This window comes from Gavialis gangeticus, unplaced genomic scaffold (assembly GCF_001723915.1).
Source record: "Gavialis gangeticus isolate Ggan-Ray unplaced genomic scaffold, GavGan_comp1, whole genome shotgun sequence".
NCBI lineage: Eukaryota > Metazoa > Chordata > Crocodylia > Gavialidae > Gavialis > Gavialis gangeticus.
The window spans coordinates 157,760,936-157,777,245 of NW_017729025.1; the positions used below are offsets into that span (position 1 = coordinate 157,760,936).

The 16,310-nt window shown below is 46.5% G+C and overlaps 1 protein-coding gene across 1 annotated transcript in view; it reads left to right on the top strand.

Moving 5' to 3' along the window:
* Nucleotides 1-16,310, top strand: part of IGHMBP2 (immunoglobulin mu binding protein 2) — a 168,731-nt gene that overhangs the window by 110,059 nt on the left and 42,362 nt on the right. The window contains exons 9-10 of the mRNA XM_019519850.1: nt 4,639-4,821; nt 15,830-15,948. Coding sequence (XP_019375395.1) covers nt 4,639-4,821; nt 15,830-15,948 — 302 coding nt within the window. The remainder of the gene's footprint in view (nt 1-4,638; nt 4,822-15,829; nt 15,949-16,310) is intronic.

Below are 16,310 nucleotides of genomic sequence, written 5' to 3' on the forward strand. Positions count from 1 at the left end.
GGGTTCGGTTCAGGCGGTCCCCTCCAGATCCAGTCCGGTGGCGACTCATCTGGTGGGGTCGGCGTACTGGCGGTGGCCCGTGATGTGCTCCACGTAGATGTCGCGGGACCAACAGATGGTGTCGGACACCATGAGGCAGTGCATCAGCTTGGTGTAGCGGCAGGAGACACGGCAGACACGCAGGACACTCTCATTGCTGGGGTCCCAGGCTCCGAGCGTTCCCACAATGAGCGCGTCGACCATCACGTCGTAGCCGCGGCCCCTCAGGGTGTCAGCCAGCGGGGCATACTTCTCCCGCTTGTGAGCCCGGGTGTCGGTGAAGGCTTGGCGCCGGTTCTCGAAGGGGATGGGGACGTCCATGATCACAACCTTCTTGGCCTCTTCATTGGTGATGACTATGTTGGGTCACATCTGGCTCTTACAGCCTGGGATGGTGCGGTTCATGGAGATCTCCTCTGCCGTGGCCCGGATGGCCCTCACCAGGTGCTCCTGGACAGTGTTGTGGTGGAGCTGCCAGGCTCTGACGTGCGGCTTGCAGCTGCACATCACGTGGGGGAGGGTCTCCGCTGCGTAGCCGCACCGTCGGCCACTGGGACAAGAGGTGCCAAAGCGCACGGCCCCGTTCAGAGGCAGGCAGTTGAGGCAGGTGTGGTGGAGGAAGCGCCAGTCCGCGAAGCACGTGAAGCTCCCGCTAGGCATGGAGTGGTTGCTGGTGTCCCACTTCGAGGTGACGTCAAAGACCTTGCCCTGGTCCAGTTTGGCCCTCTGGTCACCAGTGTACTTGTTTCGGACGGCGTCCTTCAGGAACCTCTCCAGGAAGGTCCTCGTGCGGGGCGTCACGGTGATGCGGTCAGTGTGTGGGGCTGGTTGCAGGGGGACTCCCAGCTCCCGGCGCTCCTCGGTCCAGGTCCAGGCACAGCCGATGTGTTTCCTGAGGCGGTGCATGGCATTGTGGGCTCGGCTCCACAGCAAGGCAAAGTCTCTGCTGTCTCTGCTGTACTCGCCCTCCAGCCAGCCGCTGAGGAAGGTGGCCAAGTCTTGTCCGGTTGGCTGCCTCATGATCCTCTTGTGGGCGGTCTCCTTGAGGGCGCTGGTGACGATGATACTTACCGTTGTGTCTGGGCAGGTCAGGAGGTGGAAGGCGTGGGTGACCACCGCGATGTCGCAGAGGTCTCCCATGCGGGGGATGTTGGCACCTCCCTGCCGGTAGGGAATGTGCAGCACCTCGTTGCTGGCCTGTAGCGGCAGGTGCAGCCACTTCTTGAGCAGCCACCAGATCTCGGTGTCCACCTTGAGGGGGGGTCTTGGGGACCGCCAAGCCTCTCAGGACAAATGCAACATGGGGAATGAGGAAGGTGTTCACTGTGTCTATCTTCTGCCAGGGGGCCAGCAGGAATGAGTCCAGCTTGTTGGTGTCCTGCACGATCCCATGGACGGTCTCTTCCGGTGTCTGCTTGGCCCGGTGGCCGGTGGGCATCCCCAGGTGGCAGTAGGCCTTGCCGTCGTGCTGGTGCCTCATTGCCTGGCTCTGGATCGTGAGGGTGGAGTCCAGAAATTACAGTCAGTTTAGGCCAGAGTCTGTCCAACTTGATTCTGCTTTCCCTGGTTTACCTGCCCTAGGTTTTCTTTGTTCTTAATCTTACCTGCTTTTTCTCCTAGTTGCCTTCATGGCCAAACTTTGAACTTGCACAACTTTAGCACTGTTGAGGGAAAGATGAAGGGCCAAACTGGGAGTTATTCAGTTGTGATCCTGGATGGGAAAATCACTCCACATCAATATGTTTTTAAATCAACCCTTGATCACAGAGCTGTTGCTTTCCTTGCCCGGGACAAGGCTTTGGCTTTACTCACACTTAGTGCCACAGTTTTGTTTTTAATTTGCTGGTTACCTACATTGGTCTGGTAATAAAATTATTGACTGGTCCAAAGGGGTCGCTGCATGTGTGTCTGTGTGCATGCATGCACACTTACCGTTTTTCCTAAGTGGTTGAAGTTCATGACATTCCTGTTCCTTTTTGGTTTTTTACCTCTTTTAAGATCACAGCATTCAGAGGGCTGAGGATGACATGCTGCACTTGGGATGTTTGTCAGTAGCAGCAGTCAACCCTGAAGCAGTCCCACCAAAAGAGACAGACCACAGAAGGAGCTGATACCTGCTGGGGAGAGGTGCAACTGGCCTGAACTTCACTTTGGGCTGTGGTGGTACATACTGTAGTGGCCAAAGGTTTGATGCTGCAGGGGGAGATGTCACCTTTTTTGCCACCAACATGCATCTTAAGCAGCCAAAAAGCTGCCATCTTTCAACAGCAATAAAAAACACTTTCCCCAGCAGCAATGAACCACTGGCCGTACACCACTGCTGGTTTTCTGCCCTTCCTGCTGCCAGAGCTACTTAAGGAAGGTACAGGGTGTTGGAAGAGGAGGGGACAGAGGCTGGGAGTGTGAGGGACCCCCTTAGCTCTGTTCTGGCATCCCCTTTAGGCAGTACCTGGGGCTTGTGCCCTACTCGCCCATCTGTGGTTATACTCCTGGCTGGGGCTTGGCCATCCAAGGCTTTAAGATCCAATGTTTGAATTGTGGGGCAGTGCATGAATCTGCCTTGACTTAATTTTGCTGGATGTAGCAAAGCAGCATGAACTGTGTAATCCATGACATGGGTGGGATACCTTCTGGCCTCCTCCAAACTCTCAACATATGTTCTTTCACTAGGATGTCATCCCTTCTCCCTTCCAGACTTCCTAGTTGCTTGGCTGCAAACATTGTTAATGGTCATAAAATTAGTGAGTCCTTTAAAGATCTAGCTCTGACCCCTGAGTGTTGACTGCAAAAATATTTTTCTTCTGCTTGCTCCAAATTATGAAGCTTTAACTTTCAGAGAACTTCTCCTCATGCCCTATTATGTGACCAGAAAAGGAGGAGAGCCTGATCAGACTTTTTTTCTCAGCGATTAAATCCACCTTGAGGCTTCTACTGTGCAATGCTAATTCATCTGCAATTTTCATCTTGCTATGTCTCTCGCATGTAAAGACTAGATAGTCTGGCAAACAAAAATGCATATTACTGTTTCACGAAATAACATGGTACTTATCTGTCCCTTATTTAATTGCAGTCATGTTGTGGGAGTTAATAACTGGGGAGGTAGCTTTACTGAGCACCACACAGTTTTTCCTTTTTGTTTTGGGGTAATACCTAGGAACACTGTCAGGAACCAGGATCCTGTTCTAGGAGCAATACTAATACAGAACAAATAGACTTTTCCTACCTCAAAGAGTTTATAGTCTAAATACATTTTCCTCAGAGGCCACTGTCGTATCAGACAAACTGAAATAGGTGCAGGTGGCATAATCTTGTGAAGATGATTTAAAATGAAGTTAGAATAAGCAATCAGAACAATGAAAGCAACTTGGGCTTTCTTTCAGCAGGGGCTGAGTATAAAACAGGCACACACAGACGTAGTGCTGTCTACAGCTAGAGCGTGCGCCTGTGCCCCTGGGAAGCTGGGAGGGCATTACCACTTATGCTACTGTTTGGAGTTGTGAAGCTCCAGCTGAAGTGAAGTCTCTTAAGAATGAGGGGGACTGGAAAAGTGGTGGCTGAGCTGGTGACATCTCTTTCACAATCTTTAAACCAGGATTGTCAAATGTATTTGGCCCCATTGACCTCATCCAAACCGCAAGGCCTCTTGTGGACTGGATGACCCATGTCCAGATTCAGCTTCTCACCAGCAGTAGTCACCTCTACTTAATACCCCTAGAGTGGTAGGAGAGAGAAGGCCCCAAACCATATCTAAAGATAGGTCCACAGTCTAGTGCAGGGGCCAGCAACCTTTTACAAACCATGGGCTGGAACAACCTGTCTTTGGCCCAGCATGGGCCAGGTGGCTTTGGTAGGTCAGCACAAGGGCTTCTCCCTGTGCCCCTGCCCCCCAGCTGTGGCATAGGTGCAACTTCCAGCCAGTGGGAAGCTGAGCTGGGACCAGGTATCTGCAAACTCCAACTACACTGCTGCCGCTTCTTCCCTCTCCCCCCACTGGCTATATCACAGCAGCACAAGTGGCAGCAGTGCAAACACAGGTTCCAGCTGTTTAGCCCTGGTGTAACTTCCCATCAACTGGAAGCTGCACCTGTACTGCAGCCAGGAAGCAGGGGGCCAGGGGAAGCAGCAGCTTCATAGGCATAGCTCCCTAGATGCCTGGCTTTAGCATGGTGTTGACAAAGCCCCCTGCTGCTGACATGCAGCTAAAACCATTCAGCCCATGTCAGACAAGAATTGGGAGGATGGAGAGAAGCAGCAGTGGTGCAGGCACAGCTGAAAAGTTCCTAGCCTTAGTGCAACCCCTTGATGCCCAGCCCCAGTGTGGGCATGGGCATGGACATGAACATGGACATATGCATGGGTGGGCCCAGTGGCCCCATGGGCTGGATCTGGCCTGTGGGCCATATGTTGCTGATCCCTGCTGTAGCATTAACTCCTTCACTACTGGCAGCTGTAGTGAAAAGCCCCACAGACCAGATGGTCCACCTCCGCAGGCCAGATCCAGCTTGTGGGCTGTATGGTTGACACCCTTGCTTGAAATTAAATACAGCCTTGTTCTCTTCTGCTGTTCAGTGTGTCTTGTTAATTGTTCCTTTGATGCAGGGCTGCTGCCAAAGGTCTTTCTCTCAGTTTAATGGAGCGTCTAATTCAGAAATATGGCGAGAGCATCGTGAGGATGCTGACTGTGCAATATCGGATGCATCAAGCCATAATGCAGTGGGCTTCCACAGAAATGTATGGTGGCCGACTTACAGCTCACCCTTCTGTGGCTCATCATTTGCTGAAGTAAGTGATCTACCTTATTCTCTTCCACCCCTTTAACAGAGTTGCAGTATGAAAGGGACTTTGTCAGTTCATGGTTAGGCCAGCTTGCAATTTTTACTCTGTTTGCAGTAGACTCTTGTTTTAACCATTCAATTTTGTCTTGATTTCATTTTGCAAACATTGATTTTGTTTTCTCTCATGCTGGTTATGGAATGGAAGCCCATAGGACTGTGTTCTGTTCGCTGCTTTGTTTGCAAAGGGGAGAGAGAAGTCCTCCCGCAACTTGTTATAATCTGGGAAGGCCTGATGCACAGCCACCTGAAACAAAACTCCTGCTCAGAACAGAGAGCTCTGAACATTTACCAGCTCACACACCTATTGAGACAGATCTATAAATGGATTTTCAAAAAGGGGATTTTTTTTAAGCTTGCCTGTCAAGTCTTTCAGAGTCTTCATTTTGGGGCTGATCCTGCTTTCCAGACTTGAGGGAGGTTTTTATGATTGATTTTAGTGAAGAGGCAAGATTGCTCCCTCAGTGAATTATTATGTTTCCTTTACAGCACATTAGGCTCCAGTAGAGAATGGGGCTTCACTGTGCAAGGCAGTATACATACAATACAAGCATGTTTTGTCCTGTGTTTGTAGAGTGCCCACTGCTGGGCCCAGATCTTGTCCAGATTCCTGGTCCCGAATAGAGGCTTGTAAGTACTCCCTTTATATTAAACAACAAATAATAACAGTATGCAGTCTCTATCTGAAGAGCTACCAATTTAAATAGACAAAACAGACAAAGGGTTGGGAAAAGGAAGTATTATTGTTTCCTTTCAGAGGAGGAGCACAGAAGTAGAGGACAATTTAATAACCAAGGTCCCATAGGAATTCTGTAGCACAGAGCAGGGAATTTAACAGAGATCTCCTAAACACCAGTCCAGTACCTTAACTACGGTCTCTGTATTAATGCAGTAAGGATGTCACTTCAAAGATTGACTATTTTCCCAGTACTTAATCAGTAGTAGGTATTCTAAATATTTACTCAGTGCTACCATCTAGAAGGTCCAATCAGCATCAGGATGGAAGCAGGCACAGGGAGCTGTCCATTGTGCTAGGAGCTGTACAGATGTTGAAAAGAGACAATCACTGCCTCAAAGGGTTTTTCCAGTCTAATTAGGCCAGAGTTCCTGGAAGGAGCTCAGCACTGGTATTAATGGGAAATCCTGCTGTTTTTTTCCAAGTTATTGTTAGGTAGGGTTAGTGAGGTTTCTTTATTTCCTCTGAGAATGATAAAACCTATGTTGAACCAGCTTTGAAAATCTTTACTGCAAACTCTGTGACCTGAAAAATAAACTTGCACATGAGCAGCTTTGAAAATCATTCCAAAGATGAACTAAAAGTCCCTGTGCGCCCCCCACCTCCCCACGCCTAGATCGTCCTGCTCCCAAGGTGATATACTGAGTGACATGATCAATTTATGCTTATATATTTCGGGCCTGCTGGGTCAGTTGTTTGTGATGATTTCCCTTTTCCCTTTGTAATTTAGCAGAAGGGACTTCTGCCTCGTTTATATCAGGTGTTCACCAACATCCACCACAGTCGGCACTAACTGGAAACTTTAAGATTATGTCTGGGAATAAAGTTAACTCAGTAGCTCATGTTCCTTTGGTCAGAGCTGTGCAAGCATAAAATACTGTAGGGCCATGAACATGGAGTGCTTTACATTACTAAGGGCTTTTTTTTTTTAAGTGGCATCTAGAATTTGGAAAACATATCTAACAGAGAATGACAGCTTTATGGTAGATCACATTTTAGGTTTAAATCACTTGAGAGATTATCTCACTCCATAATATTCATGTTTGTGTCAATGACATGCTGTGTGAGAATAGTATAAAAATAGCATGAAGTATGAAACTGCCATCAATTAAAATGAGTTGTTGCTGTGAATGAAGAAAAATGTTACCAATGCCAGGACACTAAGGTCCAATTCAGCATGCATTGCTGTCTGTGGAAGGACTCTCTGGATCAGGCCTTTCAGTAACTTTCCTTTCTCATTTACCTGCTTGCTACTTGTATAGAACACCCAAATGCATCTCACCTTTATTGTTTATATTCATGAGCCACACCATCAGCTGGTATAAATCAGCATAGCTCCACAAGCATCATTGACAGTGATTTATGCTAGCTAAAGATCCAGCACAGTGTATTACATACTGTGCCTAAATAACTAACAAAAGAAAAAAACCTTTGAGCTACAGTTCTAGAATCATAGAGAAGTAGGACTGGAAGAGGCCTCCAGAGGCCATCTAGTCCAACCCTCTACCTGAGGCATCCCTATACAAAACCATCCTGTACAAATCCATAATCTAAACTCTTCACAAAACTACCTTTAACCCTGACACAACACAAGGCATAACCCTAATCTGTCACAGGTTAAGCAGGGGGACCATGGCAGCCAGTGTCTGTTTCTATAAAATGTTGTTAATATACACTCAAGAGATCCCAGATAGAAGGCACATCCCCTGCTACAATCCTTCAACCAGGGTTGCACAGGCAGACCTTGTACAGACCTCTTAACTGATATGAAAGGGACTCTGTGATGAGTGTGGATATGGTTCCAGGAGCAGAGCTTGAAGGTCTATCAGCAAGTCCTGTGCCTCAAATTGCTCTTGTGTACTGGGCTTTTTGCTTTTCCATTTTATTTGACAAATTGTTTGCAGGTACATGCACACAAAACACTACATTTTCTCAGATGCAACCCCTCCCTGAATAAGATATGCACCTTATTTTTGAAAGCCAGGATGAAGAAAAAAAAATCTTTCCTTAAAAATTCTGGTAAGTATGGTATTTTCTGAGAGAAAACACAGGGAGCCACAGTCTCAGGTGACCAAAACATTGTGGCTGCTCTGTTAACCCCTTAGCTAAAAGATGCCCCTTATGCTGCAGATATAAGCCAAACTGACTGCCTTCTCTTCTCTTCTCAAGCAGGGTGGGCTGCTAGCAGCACCTGCCAGGTCAGTTGAAGGCCTGATCTTACTTAGCACAGGGTCTACCCAACTGATTCAGCAGGACTCACTGCCTTGGCATTTGGGGCTTGGCTTTGGTTTAGAAATACAATAGAGCTGAACCCAAGGTGCTGGAAAAGAGGCTCCTACTAAGTCAGTACCAGCTTCTGCAGTAGAAGCCCCTACCATGGGGAAAGAGAATGTATCCGTAGGCAGCAGCTAGCCCCACATGTTCACTCTGCTGTCCCCTGTGCAGCTTGTGCAGTGTACTTCTCTTGTCTGCCCGTGCTCTAGGCTTTTGGTGCAGAAGCTACTGTTACTGTATTTCCTTGCTTGAAACATTCACCTTATTTTCTAGCTGATTTTGGGGGGAAAAGGTATACGTTGCATGTGAAAAAATACAGTACTGCTACATCTCCTCTCCAAAAAATGAAAACAAGGGAAAACCATTAAGCAGGCAGCTAATTGAAAGAAGTGGTGCTTTTACATGGGAAGAACTTGTCAGATTTCACTATTTTGATCTTTGTGGGTGAAGACGTAAAAGGCCTGCCTTCTCATGCTGTCTAGTTAATGCGGCTGCTTATTGTATAAGTACACAGACAGGGTTTGCTACCAGCACTGTGTCCATTCACACAACAGACATCAATGGTTCTCTCTCTGTGGTTTCAGCAGAGGCATCGTGCTTTACATCTCATTGTATTATCAGCTCACAAAAGCACTTTCACACCATGCTTCTGCAAATGCATGTAAGTAACTTTACTCTTTCATGAGGAACCCTGTTAACTTCAAGCGAGTAAAATTATTTATTAAGCCTTTTTGGGGTCCAGGCCTTAAAACATCAGTGCTGATGATGTCAGCACAACTCCCCAGAGAATGGGGTTTGTTCACTTATTTCAGATATGAAGCACTCCTGAAATTCCTCAGTGTTGTAGCACTTTTAAATAAGAGCCACCATTTGTTATCTTAATGATGGGAACATCTTTCTGAAAGAAGGCGTGAATGCACACATCTGACAGAAGGGCAATGCCATGATCCTACAAATAACAGTTAGTCGCAGTGTAGAATATGTACATGATAGCAGAAAAGCAGTATGATTAGTGGAATATTACAAAATAAAAAAACAGAAAAAAGAGCATCCTATAATTAGTCATAAACATACTCGATTTACTTAAGTACAGCAAAACCCCTAAGCCCTAATCCTTCTGTCAGATCTGCTAACAGTCCTGCTGGAGCCCGTAACAGGTGTGGGAAGCCATACCGGCAGTCCCTATAACCAGCCCAAAGCCCAAGATATTCTCTGTGTATTCCTAGGGAAGTGGATGGCTTGGGACCTATAGACACTTGTATTTAGGGTTCTGGTACAAATCCAGGTCCCTTTATGAAATTTGAGGCCATCTAACAATTATTGGTGGCCTGTGCCATGTGATTTGGCTAGCTCTGCTTCCTACTGGATAATTAGGTAGACTTTAGGCCTGGCAGTAATGACAGTGTCAGTCTTTAAGTAGAAGCACCCTACAGGGAAGCAGGAGAGGACTAACAGCTTTTGGAAGCTGTTGTCTATTAATATGTGAAAGCTGTGGGCTGTAGGCCACTCCAGTCAGGCCCTCGGCATCATGACAGATTCTTAAATCTGGTATTTTCCTTTTCTTTTTATTTTCCCCAAGTTCAGGTAAATGTTGACTGGATTAATTTAGCTATCCTGCATCCTGGCAAAACTGGGGAAGGACAAGATTTCATCCTTCATTTCCCCCAAGATAGAGGGGAAACTTTTCTAGTTGGACTAAACCTTGTGAGATGCTACGCAGGTGAAGATGAAGCAACCTAACCATGAAAAGTATGACCCCTCCATTTACCTGGTTAGCATTTTCAAAACTAAACCACCCTCCCTGAAATTTCATGTGTACAGTTGTGTGCAAGGATACAATTTACTGGGACTTTGGGGGCCAAATCAGGCAACGTGTTTGGGAGTATCCTGAATTTAAAAACTGTTGTATCCATATCATTTCCCATTGACTACAAAAGAAGCTGCTAGAAGTCAGTAGGAGCTGCTACAGGTGCAGCAGATTTTACCTTATAGCGACACTGCCTTTGGATAAGGGCAAATGAAAAATTATAGTGAGTTAGAATGGAGAAGCTGCTTTGTGTGCCTGCACTTACCCTGTGCCAATTGGAAGCTAAGCCGTGTAGTTTGTCCCTCAGTCTGAAAACAAACATCTCGTTTAACCAGGGACTCATTGTCCCAGGGTTTGATCCAGATCAGAACAGAGACAACAAACATTTACTTTGTGTCAGCCTCCCAAGCTGCAATGCTGCTCCTTCACCAGGAGGTGGCCAGCAAGAGCCTGACAGGCAAAATGACCTGCAGTGACTGGATTTAACTTCAATAACTGTACAGACATACAACTGCATATCCTGGGGAGAAAGTGTTAGTACATTTTGCCTGGCATACATTGGAGGGACTTGGACAATGGACACATACACTTGTATGATCCCAGAACAAAATTCTTTCTCCTAGGACAAATGCAAAGTCTCTTCACAGACTCAGTGAAACAGGCTTATGTACTATAGTGTAGTTTTCATTTACTGTGGATTATGTACAGACACATGGAGAGTTGCCACAGAGCAGCTGATGTACAATAAGTCTCCATCCCTTCTTAACTCACTTACATTTCTTTGCCTCTACCCCTTTATTAAAAACACCAAACTATTTGAAAGTATGAAAATGCAGTGTTAATGTTCCACTAAATCAGTGGGGCCCTGTGGGCTGGATGGGCAATGTGGGACTGGTTCATAAGTCAAATCTAGAGTGTGGAGCTGTGTCCTCTGGCCCACAGGGTTGGAATTAGATGGCAGCAACATTAATTGCTGCATCTCCTGGAGCCACAGAACTGCCACTTCTCCTACCACCAAATTTCCAGTTTCATGGGCCAGGTGACTCGCCTCCACACTCTGGATCTGGCCCACAGGGCTCAACACAGGTCTGGAAATTTGGCAGGATGGCAAGTAGTGGCAATGTTACTTGCTGCGGCTCTGTAATTACTAGCAAGTAATACAGCAATTAATACTGCCACTGCTTGCCACGCTGCCAAATTTCTGGACCTGTAGGAAGCCCCACAAGCTGGATGACATATCTCTTTGGGACAGATCGTGGTCACCCTTGCGCTATACCATTACCTTTGCCATGAAGAAAGTCTGTCTTTTCATAACAAATGAAACTCATGCTTCAGGTCGATTTTTAGGTTGTTAGGATGCTTGATCCTTTGTCTTTATTTTTTTGCTTTTCTTATTTTTTAAGAGTAAATTTAATTGAATTTAAAAAAAGGCAAATCCCCTCCTTTCAGGAATATTTCCTATTTCCCTCAATTTCTCGATGCAAATTTACAATTTTCAGTCTCACTTCAGTTTTTTGGCTGGGAGTTTTACACACAATTTGAAGACTGCCTGCAAAGATGATTCGGAGGTCATGTGGGCTTCCCTGTTTTGCATCCAGCACATCAGGTGCATACAAGCAGTAGCAGGCAGTACATGAAGTCAGCTGATGTGACTGTTTCTTGGGTGCCAGGCGTAGGTTGGAGAAGATCTGAAGGCTTGGCTTGCTGCTGTGAGTCAGAGACTTTGCAGCAAAACAGAAAAAGAAAAGGAACCCTGAAATATTTATGCTGCAATAATTAGCTATCGCTTGCTACTTTAAACACAGCATAAATGATAGGGCCAGTGGGTATGCATGAAAGCTACTGGGAAAAGCTTTCCAGCCAGACCATAGGCAACAGTTTCTGTGTGGAGGAAAGTGAATGGAAGTGGCTTTCTGAGCAGGGCTGAAACTTAAACCATTTTGTGTCAGTTAGGAAATGCCTAGAGTAGAGCAAAAGCACTGCCCAATGTGGCCCTCCCTGTGCAAAGGTCTTGGTGGGAGATGGCTTTGCATGGAGCAGGCTGGCATCCCAGCAGGGGAGCCATAGGAATGCCCACACTCCAGGTTCTGAACCCTGGAGATCAGGGAAATGAATGCCAGCTTCTTGAAAGGGACTGTACCACTTGGAGTGCAGCCCCTTTAAAAGCTACCTGAGCTCCATAATTGGCTTATGTGTTATGCAAGTACAGTAAATTATGCCAGCTCACTTATTGGTACTCTTCTCCTATTCTCTGGTTGTTTGACTACTTACCTGTAGGATACTGCCAGAGTTGTATTGTGTTGTATTGTGTCGGGTTGTTCTGTGTCTATCGTAATGGGGCCCTGATCCTGGCTTAGAGTTGTTAGGCACTGCCATAATAAGATAGTTCACAATCATACCCATGCAGCACATTTTGGGGAGTTTTAGTGAAATGGGGTTGGTTGTATCAAAAGGATAGGCTTTCTCTACTGCTGGCATCCCTTCTTGGTCCTAGAGTTTCTTAAGGAACAAACCTTCCTTTCCAGACATTCCTTTGAGTCTTACCAGCAAATGATAGCACTCTTAGAAAGCCAAAGAGTTGGGCTAATAAGAGGAAGCTCCCATGCCTATCCACTCTCATAGAGATCTCTGAAGCCAGAGAGTGGTATCATCACCACTGACTGGCTGCAGATAATAAGCCTGTTCCTGTTGACATGTCATAGCCTCTCTTCTGGCCCTGAGAAGACAGTGACAAGGCAGAGTAACCCCCCAGAGATTGACAGCTGGGCAGAACAGGTGGTTCAGGGTGGCTCCAGATGTGCATCCAAGAGTCATGCTTAGGCTGTCTCTTAGAAGAGCCCAAGAGTGGTGCTGGGGAGCAGGCACCCAGGTCTGCTCCAAGCTGTCTACTCTACCTAATGGCTGGGTCTCTGGTGTGTGTGAGTAGGTGGGGCATATTTTGTGATGACCCTGGGGTTAGAGGGAAATCATATGGACACAGCTTCTGAAGGCATGAAATTGGCATAAAACCATGAGAGTTTTAAAATGTAGCACATTTTAGATTCCCTTTGTTGGCTGTCTTCATTCTGAGACTTAAGACTACATTTTGACCACATTATCAAGATTTTCTTTGCCATCAGATGGGCTAGAAACTTACTGAAAATATTCTCCCCTGATCACATGGCTCCAGGAGTGGAAGTCCCAAGTATCAAGAGACCTGGGGTCAAAATCACAGGCTGTCCCCAAGAAGCACTTTATGCCCACCGTTACTATGTTCCACTAATTCTTTGGTAAACAAGATGCTGGAGATTAGACCAGATTACATCAGACATGGGGTGCTGGCTATGGTGACTGTCTTGACTTCAGGACAAGATACTTTCATTGCAGCCCAGACTGGCTTGTAGCACTGGTACTTCACCTTTGTCTCCAGAGGTAAGCCTTTCAATAAGCACCGCAGATGGTTTTTTCCCCAAGGTAACAACATGTGTTGCTGCAACCTCTCCTCTCTCAGAAGAGGGTGATTTTTCTCTCTTGAAAGATATATGCAGCTGATGATTCTGCAGAAGCAAACATTCCCAAATTTGAGATTGTTGGGAACAGAAGGAGGCTGCAAGTGTATTCTTTGCCTGCTAGGAGTACTCAAAGAATTGTTTTAATAACCTTGTCTGTGTGAGGCAAGCCTTTCAGTTTACATGGAAGCAGATGCCAGTTCGAGGGAGAGCAGGGCAGATACAGAATACATATAAAGTGAGGGTTGGAAGGGACCTCGGGAGGTAATCTAGTACAACCCCCTGCTTGAAGCGGGATTATCCTCTACTAGATCATCCCAGTCAAGGTTTTGTCTAGCTGGGTCTTAAAAACTTCCAAGGATGGAGAGTCCACCAAGAGCTGGTTAGCTGTTTAAGGTTTGTGTTTAGCAAAGGAATATATCTGTCCTCCGGATCTGAGGAGAGGAAGTATTTCAGTGAGAGGTGGTGATGTATCTTTGCTCAGAACCTGGGAGGGGATGGGGGGTAGGAGGAGAAGGACTGCGGATGGCAAGTTCAGAGATTGCCCCAAACCCTCTCCCATTGCCCCAAACCTCTTGCATGTTTGCAAGAAGCAAGCACTTTCAGAGCTGTGCCCTGGGCCATGTTGGGTGTGCAGACAATCTCTGCCAGATCCTGCCAACCGCTTCCTTCAGCAGAAGAACTTAAACCAGGATGAGGGTTGTGCATTAGGTTTTCCATCAGGCTGTCCTCCTACTTAGTGCTTCTGCCTGGGCTTGACTCATGGGCCAGGAAAAGCCTTAGCTGGGATTTTTCTGAGTAGACTCTTGTGTCTGTGTTTATGTACATCCAGAGGCTTGTGCTACAAAGGGATTGTCTCCAGATAGGAGAAGAATGAGTTTGTCAGGAGTGGAGATTTCTTTTGTTGATGAAGTGAGTAATCTCCTTAAAGACTCTACTGAAGGTAAAGTGAACTGGTGGAATATAAATGTACAAGAACACACTTACAGAGCTGGGGAGCTGTTGGCCTGCAGGGGGCTGGGATTTAAGGCCTTGTCTGGGGACTCAGGAAATCCTGAGTTCAGCTCCTAGCTTTGCACAGATTTCCTCAGACATGCTGAGAAAGCCACATTACTTCTCTAAGCAAAATCCTGTCTCCAGTGGCAGTTTGCTTGTCCGTAAGATGGGGATAACCCCTCCTTTCTGTTCTCTATTGTCTGTTCCTTCTGTTTGGGTTGTAAACTTTTGGGACAGTAGCGGTTTCTTGCTCCTATATGCAGGCACACCACCCAGCGGAGATATCTGGGTTTGGGGCGCCTGGATCAAGCAGCCATCAGAATAACCTTGATTTTGCTCTTGTGGTGACTGCACCATCAGATGTCACTGCGGTGCCACTGCATTCGGACTTGCTGTATAGTTGCTTTAGAGCTGCCCAGCCTTCTATTGATTTCCAGCTGCAGTGCATCTATCTTGCAGTCTGTTCGCAGCCTGTGACTGCAACAAGCATGTTTCTTTGATATCAAAATGCAATTTCTGTTGTAGCTGCCTTAGATGTAGAAATGTTGTGAGAACTAAATTCCTCTGTGGTTACCTGTACCATGCGTTCTGCCTTAACTAATAGGACACAATGATTTGATAACTGTGATAGAGTGCTTTTAGGGACACTTCTTTCTCTTCTCAGCACTACAAACTGAAAGCTGCTGCAGTACAATCCTAGATCTGTATGTCGTTACTGTCTGAATCTATTTAAGTGAGACATGAACTCCCACACACCATACTTTGACTGGCATTGAAAGTGATTGCCATTCATTAAAAAAGGGGGGAAATGGTGTGTCGTATTACAGAATCAGAAAGTTTTGAAGGCTGGGAAGACCAGCCATCAAATGGCCATTATGCCCTCTGTGGGGCTGTCGGGGTGGTTTAACAGGATGTTATGATGTAGATCCTACACACAGCATTCGTGTCTGCTCATATCAGGTATACATTTCTGACCCTGCAGGACAATCACTATCTTGGAAATTGTTGACATTTTCCCTTTACAAAGCAGGCGAGGCAGCTGTCTTGGTCAATGCCAGGGATTAAATCCAGGCAGTGGCATGCGATACAGCCTCACCTCTTAAACTGCGTGTTGTAACAGCACCCTATCTTCTGTAGATCAGGCACTGTCTGAATACATGCAACACACTCTGGCCAAGGAGTTAGATAGGTTCATTCAGGAGCTGCTGAGACCAACAAACTCTTAACATGAGCCTGCAAGCAACAAACAATTCAGGCATGCGATTACACATGTAAGAGGCCCAGTGTTAAGGTGAGAAGCAGGGCATCAGGGAGACATTTTATAACAAAGATGGGGAAAGTAAAGCAGGGAATAAACTGTGTTATCTAGGGCCACGTAGCAGGTCAGTAGCAGAGTAGAGATTATAGTATAGGAGATCTGGACTACCAGTCTGTGATTGCTGTTTTGCACTAGCCGTCATACAGGGCCTCTGAGACTTCAGCCCACTGAGTGGGCCTTGCTGTTGCCTTTGCACTCTTGTCCATAGGAAGTGCTATTAACAGTTCCTCTCTCTTACACCTGGGATTGAATTTATTCACTGTGTTGGGGGGGGCAGAAGCAGAATGTTCCTTGTTGCTTCAGTGTTGTTAACTCGGTTTTTTTCAAACAACCTATTAGGGACCTGCCGGGAGTTGCTTCTACTGAAGAGACTAGGATGCCATTACTGCTCATAGATACCGCTGGCTGTGGTCTATTTGAGCTTGAAGTGGAAGACGAGCAGTCTAAAGGGAACCAAGGTACTGTGGCTTCATAGGATGTTAGATTTGCAGATAGGAATAAGTTTTCCCAGATCCCCAGTTTCATAACTTGTGGTCCTGTTGGCCATTCACCTCGCTAAGTCATAGAGCAGATCAGAGGCCAGCTGCAATAATACCAGGTATCTCGTTATCAGAGGATGATATGGGAGGCCAAGGGAAAGTCACTGAGTAGATGATGGAGGAAAAATAAGGAAATTGTAGTTGCAGCAGTCAGAGAGTGGTAATTACATCTGAGGAAGGCTCTTCAAGGCCAGGGTGCGGGTATGCATCACCAGTACAGATAAGAATTTGTGGGGGGGGGGGGGTCCCATTTACAGGGAATGCCCTCAGACAAAAGAATG